This window comes from Prosopis cineraria, unplaced genomic scaffold (assembly GCF_029017545.1).
Source record: "Prosopis cineraria cultivar Desert tree isolate PC_DT_omini unplaced genomic scaffold, ASM2901754v1 PC9, whole genome shotgun sequence".
Taxonomy (NCBI): Eukaryota; Viridiplantae; Streptophyta; class Magnoliopsida; order Fabales; family Fabaceae; genus Prosopis; species Prosopis cineraria.
Genome location: NW_026555340.1, coordinates 22,203,289 through 22,220,068, shown reverse-complemented (window position 1 = coordinate 22,220,068; position 16,780 = coordinate 22,203,289). Strand labels below are relative to the sequence as shown.

At 29.5% G+C, this 16,780-nt stretch overlaps 2 protein-coding genes across 17 annotated transcripts; both read left to right on the top strand.

Annotated features, from left to right (window-relative positions):
• Window positions 1-3,162: 3,162 nt before the first annotated feature.
• LOC129320542 (serine carboxypeptidase-like 26) lies at window positions 3,163-7,334 on the top strand. 2 transcript variants are annotated; one of them, XR_008595789.1, is made up of 10 exons: window positions 3,163-3,563; window positions 3,670-3,777; window positions 3,923-4,018; window positions 4,103-4,195; window positions 4,457-4,545; window positions 4,656-4,943; window positions 5,039-5,199; window positions 5,315-5,396; window positions 5,778-5,883; window positions 7,042-7,241. XR_008595789.1 is itself a non-coding variant. In XM_054966048.1 (10 exons), exons 1-10 carry the CDS (start codon window positions 3,305-3,307, stop codon window positions 7,186-7,188), a joined length of 1,443 nt encoding a protein of 480 aa, XP_054822023.1. In that variant the 5' UTR covers window positions 3,172-3,304; the 3' UTR covers window positions 7,189-7,334. The 2 variants fall into 2 exon arrangements, 1 of the variants encoding a protein (XP_054822023.1); XM_054966048.1 differs by having other exon boundaries at window positions 3,172-3,563; window positions 5,315-5,410; window positions 7,042-7,334.
• A 2,569-nt stretch (window positions 7,335-9,903) lies between these two features.
• Window positions 9,904-15,586, top strand: LOC129320297 (uncharacterized). Of its 15 annotated transcripts, none has more exons than XR_008595725.1 (5): window positions 9,904-11,904; window positions 13,477-13,554; window positions 14,214-14,252; window positions 14,608-14,706; window positions 14,792-15,586. XR_008595725.1 is itself a non-coding variant. In XM_054965673.1 (5 exons), exons 1-5 carry the CDS (start codon window positions 11,922-11,924, stop codon window positions 14,897-14,899), a joined length of 303 nt encoding a protein of 100 aa, XP_054821648.1. In that variant the 5' UTR covers window positions 11,747-11,921; the 3' UTR covers window positions 14,900-15,586. The 15 variants fall into 15 exon arrangements, 1 of the variants encoding a protein (XP_054821648.1); XR_008595721.1 differs by having other exon boundaries at window positions 11,638-11,956; window positions 14,348-14,706; XR_008595722.1 differs by having other exon boundaries at window positions 11,717-11,956; window positions 13,477-13,498; window positions 14,348-14,706.
• The last annotated feature ends 1,194 nt before the right edge of the window (window positions 15,587-16,780 follow it).

The following is a 16,780-nucleotide window of genomic DNA, read 5'->3' as shown; positions in this document are numbered from 1 at the left end:
TTGATTGTAAGTCATTTTTGTCTCTAAATATTTGAAATTTGCTATCTTGTCACCCCAAGTGAATGTGTTTAACCATCATTATGTGAGTCCTAATATTTTCATTTTTAAATATTTTTACTCTCTCCGTTAAAAAATATAAGGTATTTTTTGAAGAGTTGAATATTAAAAAATATAAGGCATTTTTAATCTTTTGAGCTATATTGCTTTTTTTTCAAAAATACCTCTATTAATAGTGATTTTATATTTATTGTAAGTTGTTTAATAGAGACAAATATAAAAAGATAAAATTAGTTTAAAAATAAATAATTATTTTATTAAAAAATAAAATTTTATTAAAAATATTTTATATTTTTAAATGAAGGAAATATAAAAATTAATGATCTTTTTTATTTTAATTTTTTTTTAAATTTATAGATATTCTGAACTCAATTTTGAATATTTTTGTCTTTGTGCGTTTGAAATCTGCTACGTTGTTAGTGGACCCACGCTTTGCTGAGCTGGCTTGTACTTTTTTTTAAACTTTTTTGTTTGTTTGTTTGGTTTTTCGCCATGTCTGCCATTGACTTTTAAGAATCCAATTCTTGCAACTTCCAGAACCCTAGGCGAGTTCCCTGTCGTTTTTCCAGCAAATTGCTGGTGGCTCAGAGTCTCATCTTACTTTTGCTCTGTGAAAGACTGAAACTGACCAATGATTCTTTAAAATGTCATCGTTTCTTTGGGTAGGTTCTTGACATTAATAATTTTAAATTAAGTGATTAAATTGATAGTTGTTTAAAGTTAAAATAATCAAATTTAAATTTATTTTTTAAATTATAATTTTTATTTAAATAATTATAACTTTTATGTCATGAACCATAAAAATTAAACAATAAATTATAACTTATTGTATGAATGTTTTTTATGAATAAGAAAGAAATTTTAAAAATAATTAATTATAATTACAATTTTTATTTAAATAATTACTGTTTTGATTCTGTAAATTGAAAAATGAAATAATAAATCACAACATGTAAAATTTATTTTATTATTTAAGTTTAAGTTTTAAAAATAATTAATTATAATTTTTATTTAAGAAATTATAATTTTTATCATGTGAATTACAATAATTAGACAATAAATCATAATTTTTCATGTAAAATTTTTTTATTATTGAAACTCAAGTTTTGAAAATAATTAATTATAATTTTTATTTAAACAATTATAATTTTATTTCATAAATCACAAAGATTAATAAATCACAACCTTTCATGCAAACCTATTATATATATTTTGTAAAATAAGAGATAATTAAATTATTTAACTTAAAATTATTAATATAAAAAATACTTAAAAACTTTAAAAAAATTACAACATTTCAAAAATTTAATTGTCATCTATATATTTTGTAAGATTTTATTATCATTTTTTAAAATAAATCCACGTTTCCTTACACGTCACATGAATCATTGGCTTCCCAACTTTTAGTGGACTCCCCACAAAATCATCGAGTTCAAGGGTAAGTTCTGGCAATTTCTCTTTAACCCTAATGCCAAGTTAGTGACACACGATGGATATGGAATGATTGAAAGCATATGCATAGACGCCCACACCATGTTTGATGAAATGCGCAGCTGAAGATTCGTCAAAGAGCTCATTTTGGATTTGCCCAAAAACCAGTGAATCAATCCAAAGGTAGGAATCATGATAAGGTCAGGGTACCAACCCCAGCACGCTTACTACTGACACACATAGTGTCAATGGTAATTATCACTTTTGCGTCCTTGGTTAGTGGAATAAGAATTGTAGTGACAATTATCATCTCGTGCTTCTTGTGGTCAACACCCAATAGTATTTGACTGCCAGTGGCCCCACATGTCACGAAGTTTTTCAGTACTGTATCTGATGTGAAGGGGGGAAAAAATAAAATTAATGTAATATTCTTGCTGCTTGACTTTTTAGGTATTGTATATTTGTATTATCTATTACGTCTTTAATTTATGATTCTTATCGCATGATCTTTTAATTGCTAAATTTGTACGGTTCACGAGTCATCAATGGTAGTCCAAGCCCATGACTCGCGCAACATGGTAAGATCAAAAGCTAAAAGTCATCAATCTCAATATTATTAATATAAAATCTAAAATCTAAACATTAGCCACTCTTTTTATTATAAATAATAGTGTTGTATTGGACTCTACAACTTCTTTTTCATACTTTCAGTCTTATTCACACATTTTATTAGTTTTCTTGTAATTTTTTTATTGGGAGAATCTGAAGACCCTCATAGTATAAAATTTTGTATTTAAAAATCTAATATAATTTAAAAATTCTCTACAGAGGCCTTAAATGAAAATATATTCTAAAAAAAAATGTATTTGTTTTTAAACATTTTGTTGTCAATTACATGGCATAATGTTAAGAATTTATAAATATTATGTTGTGCATTTATAAATATATTATTATTCTTTTATTTTGCACAATTTATACATTTCAAATTAAATCATTTTCATTAGACCATGTATATTATAGAATATTATATTAAAAATTTATAAGCATTGTGTTGTGCATTCATGTATAGAGAGAGGACCAATGTGTATTTTCTTGTTAAAACATATTTCTATTTGAAGCTTTTGAGCTTATAGAGAGTTTTCAAATTATATTGGACCCTAAATGCAATTTTTTATACTTCAGGGGCCTAAGTGAGATTCTCCCTTTTCATTCTTCCAACCAGACACATTTTTCTGTACATTGTATGAAGTTCGGGTTGCACTATTTATGGTTTATGAACAGTATGGTTAGATTTATATTTCATTTTGATTGATAAATTAAAATTTATAATGATTTACATTTCATATTCATGTTTCTTCACACACATTTCAGCAACATTAAGGTAGTGGATATTAGTTTTAAAAAATAATGTTAACTGTCTTGTTGAAGAATAAGTTGGCACAAGCAGTTACAAAAGATAAAATTAAATTCATAAAAATAGAGGTGAAATTAAAGCAAGAATAAATTATCGGAAAGAAAAAGAAATTTCATCTAAAAAAATGATTAGATAACAGGAACTTCAGAAGAACACATGATCATGTAAAGAAAACTATTCAGTGGTTCCGCTTCTGACAGATTTTTGTGTGGAGCGGTTTAGTTTTTCTTATGTGGCTGAGGATGATTCTATTGGTGGTTGCAGCCACTTCTAAAAATTCCAAGTGATGCCAAGGATACTGCCCACTTGTTAGCTCTGTATATATATGTACTCATTACCTTAAATAAAAATGTAGTCGTAAATGCTCTGCTGCTAGTAAAATTGTCCAGTTTAGTTGCAGAAATGAACATTATTCTCCGTCTTCTGTCCCTATGTTTCTACCCTTCAGCCATTTCATTCATTAAAGCATCAGAAATAAATGCAGAATCATATGAACTTGATAGGGTAATTACTCTTCCTGGCCAACCTTCAAGCCCCTCAGTCTCACAATTTTCAGGTCATATCACTGTCAATGAAGCTCATGGGAGGGCACTTTTCTACTGGTTCTTTGAAGCTCAATCTGAACCGTCCAAGAAGCCTCTCCTCCTCTGGCTCAATGGAGGTAGATTTACATCATAAAGCTTATACAACTAGTGTCGTAAGATCTAGTTTCCACTATTTTCTTCTCCTTGTTGGTCTGATGTTGTTATTCGGTTTTGCAAATGAAGGACCTGGATGCTCCTCGATTGGGTATGGTGCGGTTGTTGAAATAGGACCTTTTACAGTCAACAAAAATGGTGAAGGACTACATTTCAACCCCTATTCCTGGAATCAAGGTTTATTATGTTTTCTTCTCTGGTCTATGACATATCTAGTTTGACTATCTCATGTCTTAAATTAACTATGCTAACAAATGCTGCAAAAAAGGAGAGAATGATTTATTCTGCTTAACCCAGTTGCAAAAATTTGACCTTTTCGCAGAGGCAAATTTGTTATTTATTGAATCTCCGGTCGGAGTTGGTTTTTCTTACACCAACACATCTTCTGATCTCACGATGTTAGAGGATAGTCTTGTTGGTGAGTTTCATGTTACTGAATCTAAACTCTAACTATTCTCACCATATGAAGCAAATTACTGACATGGAAATCCACTTGAATAAGCTGAGGATGCCTACAATTTCTTGGTAAATTGGCTGCAGAAGTTCCCACAGTTTAAATCTCGAGATTTCTTTATATCAGGAGAGAGTTATGCTGGTGAGCGCTGAACTTCAAATCTCAAAGTATAATTTTGTCTGTTTGTCTGGTTCAGATCTTCTTCATGGAATCCGATCGTCATATAGGAAGAGAGAGAGAGAGAGAGGGAGGGATAGATAAACAGTATCCCCCCCATTCAATCAATTCTCTTATATCTATCATTCCCCTCATATGACATCATTTTACATGAAAAGATCTGAATCCCTTGTCTCGCTCAGGCTTTAGGGCACTATTGCAACTTTGGCTGTCCACATTTTGCAGGCCATTATATTCCTCAGCTGGCAGAGCTCATCTTTGATCGAAACAAAGATAGAAGCAAATACTCATTTATCAATCTAAAAGGTTTTATTGTAAGTAATTAAATCTCCCCAACTGTGAGGGGAAAAAAGCAAGACTTGGGGACTATACTGCCCCAGATGATTAGATTCCTATCTAAGTGAATATTGTTTGAACTATGCAGGTGGGGAATCCAGAAACCGAAAATTATTATGATTATAAAGGCCTTTTGGAATATGCATGGAGCCATGCAGTCATATCAGATCAGGAATATGACAACGCAAAAAAAGTTTGCGATTTTAAGCAATTTGATTGGTCTGAGGAATGCAATGAGGCCATGAGTGTGGTCTTCCGATATTACCGGGAGATAGACATCTACAACATTTATGCTCCGGCTTGTCGCTTAAATAATAATACTTCCTCCATAGCTCATGACAGTAACAACAATAGAGGCTCCGAATCAGTTCCTGAGGTGGATAGTTTAATGTTGCAAACGCACTAATTTTCAATTATGACACATGATTTACATTTAAGAGCTTTTAGTTTTGATGGGAAAAATTCTTTCAGGGGAGAAACGATTACAGACTCAGAAGAATGAGGCTTTTCGGAGGCTATGACCCTTGTTATTCCATTTATGCAGAAGAATATTTCAATAGGATAGATGTTCAGTCATCTTTTCATGCTAATGTGAAAGGAGAAAACACTAGTGTAGCATGGAAGACATGCAAGTGAGCACCAGACTATCAAAACTCATATTCCATTCATGATCCTTTTTTTTCCCCCTTGTAATTTGGTTTTTTTCTGATACTGATTCGTCTCTATCATCTGACTCTCATTTCTCAGCGGCTCCATATTAAATACATATAACTTCACCGTTTTCTCTGTCCTCCCCATCTACACAAAACTCATCAAGGGTGGTCTTAAGGTGTGGATTTACAGGTATTTCTTGTGATTCTACTAGATTCTATGCTATACACACCAAGTGATGGAAGCTTATTCTATAACAAAAACACTTATTGGAGCGTAGAGTCTCTTTCTTGGTGGACAAAAATCAGAAGAGAAGCCTAGTCCTTACTGGACAGATGGTCTTTGTTCTTGTTTCTCTTTCTTTTCTAAGGCTTCTGGTGATTGAAAATGGCAACTGAATTATTTCCTTGTTGGTGGAACAGTCACATGGTTTCTGTGCAAGGGTTGCAATAATAAATGCTCCTTTTTTGGCTTTATCATCATTCTCTCGTGTTCATGACTTCCATTAATGAACCTAATAATATGCTATGTTTGATGGATGCTTTATTTATTGTGACAGTGGGGACGCAGATGGCAGAATACCCGTGATAGGGACAAGATATTGCATTGAGGCTCTTGGATTGCCCCTCAAGTCTAGCTGGCGAACTTGGTACCATGATGATCAGGTTCACCTCTTATCTACAAATTGCTTCCTCTAATTTGGCAGATTCACATTATTTATACCAGTGATAGGAACACACATGCCACTTGCTTTTTGCCCTTTTTGGGTTTTTAAAAACTACTCCCATGGGTGACTTCTAAGTATATCACCAAAATTATCTTTGTTAAATACATCATATTAAAAAAAACACTTTATTTCTGACCATCTATAACCTTTTACTCTACTCAGAAAATTATAAAAGGGCAAAAATTATAAAAAAATAATTAATTATTCATCTTTCAATACAAATTGACTTATAAAAAAGACAATTGGTTTCTTTTAAAAGATGAATTATATAAAGAATCGGAAGAAGTACTTTTTAAAAAAATTTAGAATATTTAAGTTTTTAAAAATAATTAAAATTTGAAAAGAAAAATAAAATTTCTTACTATTTTGAGAAGTTATTTTAACAGCTTCTAATTATTTTGGCTTTTCGTGTAATGGTTTTTTTTTTAAATTATTGTAACCAAATGCAAAATAATGTTTACGTATCACAAAATATCTAAACATCAACTTTAATTTTCTTTTGACATTTATACTTCACTATAAAAAGTAAATCCTCTCTAACTGTGTCCTTTGTACAATTGGAGGAAGATGAAGGGTGTGTTTGGATTTTAATTGGAAAAAATTGATTAAGAAAAAAATTGATTATTAGAATGTGATGGTGTTTGGATAAATTTTCAAAATTGATTATGATATTGATTTTTAAAATGGAACAAATTTTAGCTTATTCCAAATGGAGTTTTGGAAACCAAATGGAGTTTGGGAGAATTGGGGTGTTTGGATAAAAATTTTCAAAACCATGATTTTAAACCCAAAATTGATTCTAAATGGGTATCCAAACAGGCCTGAATACAGAAGTGGGTTCCGTTTGACTACTGAGAACCACAATTTTGTCCATCTCTCTCTCTCTCTCTCTCTCTCTCTCTCTCTCTCTCTCTCTCTCTCTCTCTCTCTCTCTCTCTCTCTCTCTCTAATTGCATAGTCTTCAAGGTTGAAGTTTTTAGTTGTTGGATCAAACCTTTCTATTAATTGTTAGATGAAGCTAACGGACTATTTTTTTGACAAAAGAAGACATTAATTTTTTTTTTTCTGTGTTTTTTGTAATTTGACATGAAATCAGGTTGGGGGAAGGATAGCGGAATATGAAGGGTTAACATATGTGACAGTGAGAGGAGCTGGCCATTTGGTGCCACTCAACAAGCCAAGTGAGGCTCTCTCCCTCATTCATTCTTTTCTCACAGGACACAATCTTCCTACTCATACTTGAGCATATCATCATAATCATATTCATTCGGCTAATAAATTCTTCCTTTTGTTTCATGTTGCAATAAATATTGTTCTAAATCAATTCCAATGAACTAGTTGGTTAAAAAAAAAGGGAAAATGAATCAATTGGTTTAAATAAGTTTTACACTTATCTTTCTCAATTTGGTTCCTCTTTTTCTTTAATTTGAATATAGAATTGTTAGGTTTATTTAATTTTATCTTTAAAAAATTAGTAAATTTTCATATTAATCCTAAAAATTTATTAATGATGCGTTTCGATTAATAAGGACTAGGATCTGGATTTGAACCAAATCATTCATTTGAATACATAAAAAAAACTTTGAATTTGAATTTGATTCAATTTCATTTCTTATTACAATTTCCTTATAAATTTAAATTTCTTTACACCATAATCATTTGAAATTTCAATTATTTCAGACATCATATTTTCTTTATATTTTTACTATTCATAATCCATAATTTTCATATCTCATTTTCATCTCACATTAATTAAAAAATAGAGATAAATTTATTATTTTTAATTTTTTATTTTTGAATCTCAACACATAATTTTAAATCCATCTATAAATCTTCCTTTGAATTTTTTTTAAACTACTCGAACAAAAAATTTTAAATACATGACTTTTAAAATGTAAGATTTGAAATATAAAAATTTAAAATTTAAAATTCAAGTCTAAACCCACCAATCCTAATATTACTTAAATTTAGGTTCAAATTGTGAGTTTACTTAAGTGCATGCCAAGTCTTTATTTTTATTTTTATTTTTACATATATAAAGGTCTAATTTTATAATCAAAAAATGGTAAAATGATAATATGACATACAAATTGAATCAAGCTCAGCTAGTTGAGATCTTAACCAATTCCTTTCATCTTATAATTGTACAAAGATTTATGGATAACTCTCTTTAAAGACCAAAGAGCTTCGACTAGCAAGGCACGGGTTTATAAAAATCATAAAAACTAATCACACATACAATTGCATCAGCACAATTCTATACCAATTGATAAATCATCAAAACTAAAATTTTCAAGTAGATTGCTACGATCAATGACCAATTTGTGCAATAGACATGCTAAATACATATAGTTTCAGCATCAATATCAAGAATGAAAAATTTATAGAGCCACGCATTTTTTTCAGACTCCATATAATATATTGTGCTTTGTACAATTTTTCTGTTCCTTCAAATTTTTAATATATTTAAAAAGGATTTATATATTAAAAACTAAGTAAATTCCTGCAAAAATTATCTGAGTTATTATTACCCTTTTGCTTTATATCACATGAAAAAAAATACTTAATTTGGTTAAAATATATTTTTAATCCCTTAACTTTATAAAATATATTATTTTGATCCTTTCATTTTATAGTGTGTCTTTTTAATTTTTTAACTTTAACATCTTTAGCTTTATTAAAAAAAGATTCATACATTAAACTTTTAAATATTGATAAAATATTTTTAAATGCTGAAATAATAAGTTTAATTTTTTAACATAACAATTATAAAAGCAAAAAATAATTATTTAAAATTAACAATATTAAAATAAAAAATGAAAAGATATTTATAAAAATTAAAAATCAAATTAAAATTTCATATAAAATTAGAAAAAAAAAAACTTAGGTTTTGAAAGCGACCAACAAGAAACAATGATGGTGGATTTTTAGATTCTTTCAGAATTACAATGCCGTTCAATTTTTATTTTTTTAAAAGGTTGCTAGTTCATATATGATAAAGGGTTAAGATTTAATTTTATCTTGTATTTATTTTTAGGAACACTAGACAACCTATACTTTTAAATTGGATAATTTTCTCTAAAGTATTTTTTCAAGGTCTAAAAACACCCTTATGTTAGGAGCCTATTAAGTTTTTCATTTTTTGCTAACACGTAGGACTTTAATTATGTTCTTTGGTGGTAATTTTTTCTTGAACTCTTTCTCCAGGATTGCTAGGTGCTTTAAAGTATTTTTTTAAGAACATTGAATACCTTAAAGTCTTATTAAAATAAAATTTAATAAATATTACAAAAATATTACATATTTTCATATTTAATAATTTAAATATTATTATTTATAAATTTTATTCAAAATTTATAAATTAATTTTTAAATATTAATAACTCAAACTAATATTTTATAAATTTATAGATGACTTTTTATTTTCTATATATCAATTTTTGATCCTCTCTTCAAGACAATGCCTTTTGTGTGTGTGAGAACTTATTTATATATTTTAATATTGGTTAAGTTTTTTAAATTTTTAGGTCAGTTTTTGTAATTTTTTGGTCAACTAATGATCTTCCTTCAAAATATTGCATTACCCAAATTTAATACCCTTTATATGTTATAGTATTAGATGTAAAATCAGAAATATGACAAATCAGGACTAACAATATGCGAACAAAAATATTAGTTTAAAAGATATCACTTACTCTTTAATGTGCTACAAAAAAGTTACTTAACCAGAAAAAAATAGTGAGATGAGAAGAAAAAATATCTTCATTAATTTAAAAGTTTATTCCCTTCATTTTTAATTCAAAATTATAAAATATTAAAATATTAAATTAGGTGGTGCAATATTTTAAATAAAATACTTAATATTTTAATAATATTTATTAAATTTTATTTTAACAAAATTTCATATGCCAGTGCTCTAATAAAAAAATTTTAGGATGCTCAACACTCTTAGAAAAAAAATTTAGGGGTAAATTAATGCCAAAAGACATGGTCAAAATTGTATATGTCGCTGTGTGTGAGCCTTACACATGTGCCATATCAGTAAAAAAAAAGAAAACTAAACGATTGACTAACAAAAGGGGCTTTTTGCTCATCAAAAAGATATTTTCATAATAAAATTGCCTTACTTATGAGTATTGGTTGCCTAGCATTTTTAAAAAATAAATATAGAGATAAAATTAGATCTTAATTCTATCATAGAAAATGCTGGATTGCAGCATAAATTCCAATAAACCAACGTAACTATACCTCTGGTTATTCTTTAATTATAATTTGAATAAACATTTTCCTGTTCAATCCTGATTTAAAATCATTACTTTAAGCTTTTCCGGTTCATCTATCTATCTACTTATATCGTAAGATCCATTGGATTACTATAGAATAACAGATGAATGAATAGTGACTTTCTTTCTTTATCCTTACTGACATTAATTAAAGAAATAAAATCAAACCTCAAACCAAAATTAAAATCAAATTAACATCAATATCATAATCAAATATTCCATCAATAAAAATAAACTCAGCAAAAATCAACATCTAAATCTAAATGTTTTCATCAAATAAAAATGAACTCAGAAAAAATAATGAAGAAACATGTCATCAGTAGAAAGCAAGCAAATATAATTAACACCAGTCAATTAAAGCCAAGAAAAATAGAGTTGACTATGTGACCACACGTTCTGTGAGTCATTTTCAAAGAACACTTTTCAGTTTATACTAAATAGGTAAAACATATCAACATTACAAACCTAGCTGACAGATTCTATTGCAAGAAAAAAGTTGAACCAAATTTTTTTGAGAAAATATCTGCAAAACCAATCTCAAGATTTCATATTTCAGAATCATAAATACATAAGTGAAAGCAGACTATACTAAAGGGAAAAGACAATTGCATACCTCGAGGTCAGATCATACTGCATATGCATGTTATCGCTGAAAAGATCTTCTTGACCTCATAGATTTTGAGCATTCTTCTTAGTTAAAACAATCACTAAATAACATTATAATTGTTGTAACAATATTAGATTAGCACAATTTTGCCTTCTATGCTAATTCCATCGACTTCCATAAAAAAAATCCTGTAAGAAAAGGATGAAATTAAACTTTACCTGCTGTATCCTAATGCATACAGGAGCAATTTTTTGTCCTCTGCAGGAGGTTGATCTATATGAAATTAAAAAAAAAAAAAAAACTTCTATCAGTAGTATAATTTCATCATCCAAGGATTTCTGCAATAAGCTAAGTTATAATGGACAGTTGCTATTCTTCCTAACAATTACCAATGTTAGTATTTAACATTTGAATTTTACCTGATAATTTTCCAGTCAATATAAATGGACAGCTATATAGATGACAACTGTGTTCTTCCTAATAATTGAATGTTTGGCAACACCTCATATATCTAACAGTTGAATGCCTCATATTATAAACTAACTGCCAACATTATTACGTGGCTTCCTATTTTAAGCTTCTTACATCTTCCAGTGCTTGTAGATTTATGTTCAAGTCTAGATTCTACTTTATTAAATGAGTTGGTAAAATGTAGAGTATAAAGACAACCGATTACAAATAAGATGACCCCAGAATCAGAATAACTAAAGGAAAATCTTCATAAAAAAAAATAACGGATCAAAAAATTTACTGTATCAAGAAAAGTAAATAAAAAAAACAACTATATAATCAGAAATTAGGAAACATTTCATTAGTATATCCTGAATTAGGTCATAAGTATCACAAGTTGCCAAAGGCGAGTACATAATAATAATAATAATAATAACACGAACTCACAATTGGCAGATACAAACACAAAAAAAAAAAAAAAAAAGGCAGAGACAGCTATTATTCCAATCAAATTGCTCTGAGAAAATATCTGCAAAACCAATCTCAAGATTTCAGATTTCAGAATCATAAATAAAGAAACAGAAGCACACTATACTTAAGCGACGAAGAGCACCGATCTGGTAATATTGACTGCCCTATGTTGCCTTTCATGCTCCTTATGACTCATCCTAGGTTTGCCCCCTTAATTTTTGGTTGCTTCTTATCATAGCTCCTTCAGCTTTTCATTTGATTTGTAGCTTTATTTAGGCTGGCATGTTGTTTTTCTGTTTTCTATGCATGTTTATTGATTAAAAATCATATAAGCTATTGCAAATATTTTGAGTTGCTTTTTGAGAAATTTTCTGGCCGTTTCTTCTTATATCAGAAAGACTGATGATACATCTAAAACCCCAACACTTGTTTTACAGACTGGTGTACATGATTCAACCCTTACAAAATTTGATGGGCAAATTTGGTTTGTCTTGTATTTATTTAGTTCTTTGGATTAATTGCTCATCTCTGATCTCAGTGTTTGCTGTAAGCTATGTACATGTTAGCTTATTAACCTGTAAATTTGCTTCTTAAAAGTTATAATCTGATGTATTATATCTGTTGTTTCTTTGATTCAAGTATTATCTGTGATATTTATTCACTATCAGTTCTAAGCTGCGTTCTTTTATTCTTTAAATGAGGTTTGAGCAGTATAATTCGTGTTTTTAATGCTTTCATTTCAGTTGTGTTTTTACTAGTCTATGAAACTGGTACAATCTATGTTTCTATCTCAGAATTGGTTTTCTCCCCCATTTTGATATTTACTTATCTTGGATATGTATTCCAACTCTTTTTTCCAAGATTATATGCCTGTTTGGTTTTATGACCTTATAATGTCTTTTGCTGTTAAAAATTTGACTTGCAAAGTTTGATTTTGATTATTTTAATTTCCTGTTGGAAAAACAAGTCACAGTGCCAGTATGTGTGTCTGCTTCTGATGCATTATTTATTCTTTCATAATATCAGTAATTAGTTGGCCTTTCTTGACTGATTTTTGTGACTTTAGTGGTTTTGTTGGCCTGAGTTCTGATTCACAAAAGAAAGACAATAGCTGAGGAAGATCTCGCACCCCTTCTTTATATGGATGTCTGTAAATGGGGGCGCTATAAAAGGATGGTTTTTGAAGTACCCTTTTGTTTTCAATACTTTTGAATTTTGCAACTTTGACTATGAGTGTAGAAGTGCAACCTAATTAATTCTTTCGCCCTCCCAGCTATTTCATGACAAAACCCCCTACACTGCGTCAAATTTCCATGCGCTATGTACAAGTAACAATCTGATCTCATTTTGTTTATACCCCTAGTAGAACCCTCCTGTGCTGGAATTACAGTCTCACTAATTGGACAAGCCCCTGGACATGCTAATTTATTTGGATTTTATGGTTTATGCATGATATGGCTTCCCCATTTGCTATTTAGGCTTCTCTTTGTTCAGGTGAAAAGGGAATAAGTCCCAAAACTAGAAACCTTTTGTCTTACCTACAGTGTTACTTTTACAAGGTTAATAACCTATCCAATGTGAAGGTATGTACTAATATAGTTTTAGGGTTTTACTTATTCAGTTGTCCATCTTACAATACTAAATGGGCTTTTTATGTCCAAAACCATTTTCTATGCAATGTGGCATCAAGACTAGGGACTGATAGCCATTTTCCTTTGCAGGGAGGTGCTTTGTGTCCAAGAGGTACGATGTCTATCAATGCATTGACCTTAGGATGACACACTTGACTACTTTCTAAAGTTTGTGATTTGATACAATACGTTTTAGTCAATTTCAATTGATTCAGTTATTATTATTTTTTCTAATTATTACTTATTACTGAATAATGAAAGTAGATTCATTTTTTGGTGCATATCACGATATTCGTAGAACGAGCCATGATGTTCATTGCCTGTGAATGATGCTACTTGTTATGTATATTTTATATTAGATATTGATGTATTGATTTCAAGTAAATTTTGTATCCCGTGTGTTCAAATCATTGGGGTTCCTAAACAGTAGGAATTAAGACTAGCAGTTGAGGATTTTAATTGAATCTTTTTCCCCAATTAAAAATGTTGTTCCCAAGATGTATTTCTAAACGAGTGCATAAATAGCGTATTTGTTTGGAAATTGTGTTTATAACTAGTTGCTACAGTGTACGTATAATTCTTCAGTTCATGTAAAATACTGTTTTACTTAATATGAATTGTTATTTGAATGATCCTCTCAACATTTTATCATATTGATTAAGTAATGTTGGGTTCTTAATACTCGCAATGTTAATTACAATTATAAGTTTCTTCTGGTCTGATGTCCAGTTTGCTACAATTTTCTGAACGTACCAATCATTTCTCCTCCTTTCTATAATTAATGCCAACTCTTACACCTTTGCCTCTCATTTTTAATCGTCTTGCAGGGGAAGGTGGAGATAGCATATATGGGCCATATTTCCCAAGTGAGAATGCTAGATCATACTTTTGAATAGTTATCAAAATGTCTGTCTATTCATTTTGATGAACAAGGTTTCTGAATTGTTGTGATTTATTTTAGTTGAGGAAAATGAGTGTAAGCATGATAGGGAAGGGTTACTATCAATGGATAGAAGAGACTGTAATGATTGTGGGTCTCATTTTGTGATAACATTAGGAGCTGATCGCAACCTTGACAGGTTCTTTTATATTGTTAACTCTTGTTTTGCTTTGTTTTTTCCACTTGACCAGCTGGGTATCATTATAAAATGCCTAGCCTTCAAACATTGCATCTGTAAAAATACATAATATACTAATCCTGTTGTTTGGAATCTTTTGGAGTTCTCATGTGATTTGTACATGGACTTGATGCGGCGCGGGATATTGGAGAATGGAAATCCTTATCACCAATTAGAATCATCAGTTGTGGTGCATATGACGGTAGGTCATTTTGATTCTTAATTTTATTAAGAATGACAATTTTCTTTAAGCTCATAAAAAACGTTTTTTTTTTTTTTTTTTGCAGCTAGGCACAGGCCTTGGTATTTGGATGATGTGCGGTCAAGTCCTTGTAATAGAGTGGCTCTCTTCCCTAAGCCATTCACGTCCTCACAGGGCATTAATGATGGGATAGAGCCATCTTCTTCAAGGAAATCTCAAGAGCCAAGTAGATTACCCATCTTTTGCTCCATCTTCTGCAGGGAAACGTCTAACGGCAAGCGAATTTGAGTTTAAATTTTCTAATAAAACCCAATCATATATTTTCTAATGAAAAATTTGATGAAGGTCATGAATAGTTCAAAACCTAAATATACTGATATGAATAGGATAACATGTAGGAGTATTTTTTTCATATTAAGCTATGTTATGTCTTGCTGGTGATTGGATGATATTGGAAAAGTAAGGAGGCCGGGTAGCACTTTTCAGAAAGCAGATGATATACTTCTGTTTGGTTCAAAAAATAGTATGTGGGCACAGAATGTGAAGATTGTGAATATTGTGGTGGCACAGAATCAGAATGTGAATATGGTGAAGATTGGGGAGAAGGAAGGGAAGATCTTGTCCTTCTCGTTTGAGGAGAAGCTGTGAACAGAGAAAGGCGTCCCAAGGGGATGATGGCTCTCCGATGGTAGTCTCACTTATGTTGAAAATTTGGTTTAGGTGGTTTTAATTTTGTATCATATGTCAGTTATTATCAAGTTATTTTCAGTTTTGTGTTTGTCTGGTTGTTATTTTTAGCTATTATGGCAGACTATAAATACTTATTATGTATGTCATTAGACTTATAATTGAAATATTATCCAGTATATTTGTGACTCTCAATCTCTAAAATTTTAGGGCTTGTTTGGTTATTGTTTTTTTTTTTTTAAAGGTGTTTTATAATATAATTTTAAAAACTGTTTTTGAGAACAAGTTAAAAAAAAACTTGTTTGGTAATAACAACCTTAATACAGTTTTAGAATTAAAAAACAAAAAAAAACTTGTTTGGCAAAATTAATATTGCCGAAAACTAAAATGCAATAAAATTTGTTTAATAGTAATTGTTTTGGCTGTTGTTTTGAAGTACATATTTAATTTTTTTGAAGTTCTCCACACTTTACAAAATGAGTAATATTTATAAGAGCATGAATTTATTATATTATTACTAACTTATTTTACTAATAATATAATCTCACAATTTACGTGAAGGTGATAAATCAAAATAACTAAATATGATAAAAAGGAAAAATAAAATTCATGAATTAATTTCAACTTGAAATTGACGTTGACTCCAAAGAAAAATAAAAATAAAAGTAATATAAATGAAATGAGATAAACTAAATAATGTTTTGAAAACTGTTACTTCAATCTCATTTATCATGATTGTCAAATCTCCACTTAATTGAAAAACAAATTCTAAGCTCAACATAAAAAGTCAAATCAGTTTAACCAATTTATTAGTTACATTATAGCCATATCTTATTTGCAAGACAATTTCTATACATTGTCATACCTACTACACCTTGATCAATTATCAAAAAAATATCATCATTTTGAGCTTGTTCCTTCTATCTCACGTGGAGCGACATTCATGACAATAATTTCTATTTCCTTTTCTTTCTAAATCCTGATCAATTTATCATGCAAATTTTATTTGCTTATATAATTGTAAATTGTATAACATACTATAACTATTAGTCATTAACTGAAAGGTTTATATGGAGGTATTAATTTTAAAATGAGAAATCTGTTTTTTAAAACTTCAAAACAACATTCAATTGTCATTTTCAAAGATAAATACCTATAATTAAATAACTCTTCTCGACTCTTGAATTGTATTCTTTTATCCCTATATTTTTGTGCACAATACCTATCATAAGAGAAAAGAAAACCTCTCATGTATAAATAGTCAGAATTAACAAGATAGAAAAATCTACATCAATATAAAAATATGTTAAATTTAAATTTTTTTTTCAAAACATAATAAAATTATAAAACTAGTGCTCACCTCTGGATGGCTAAGGAAAATGTGTAT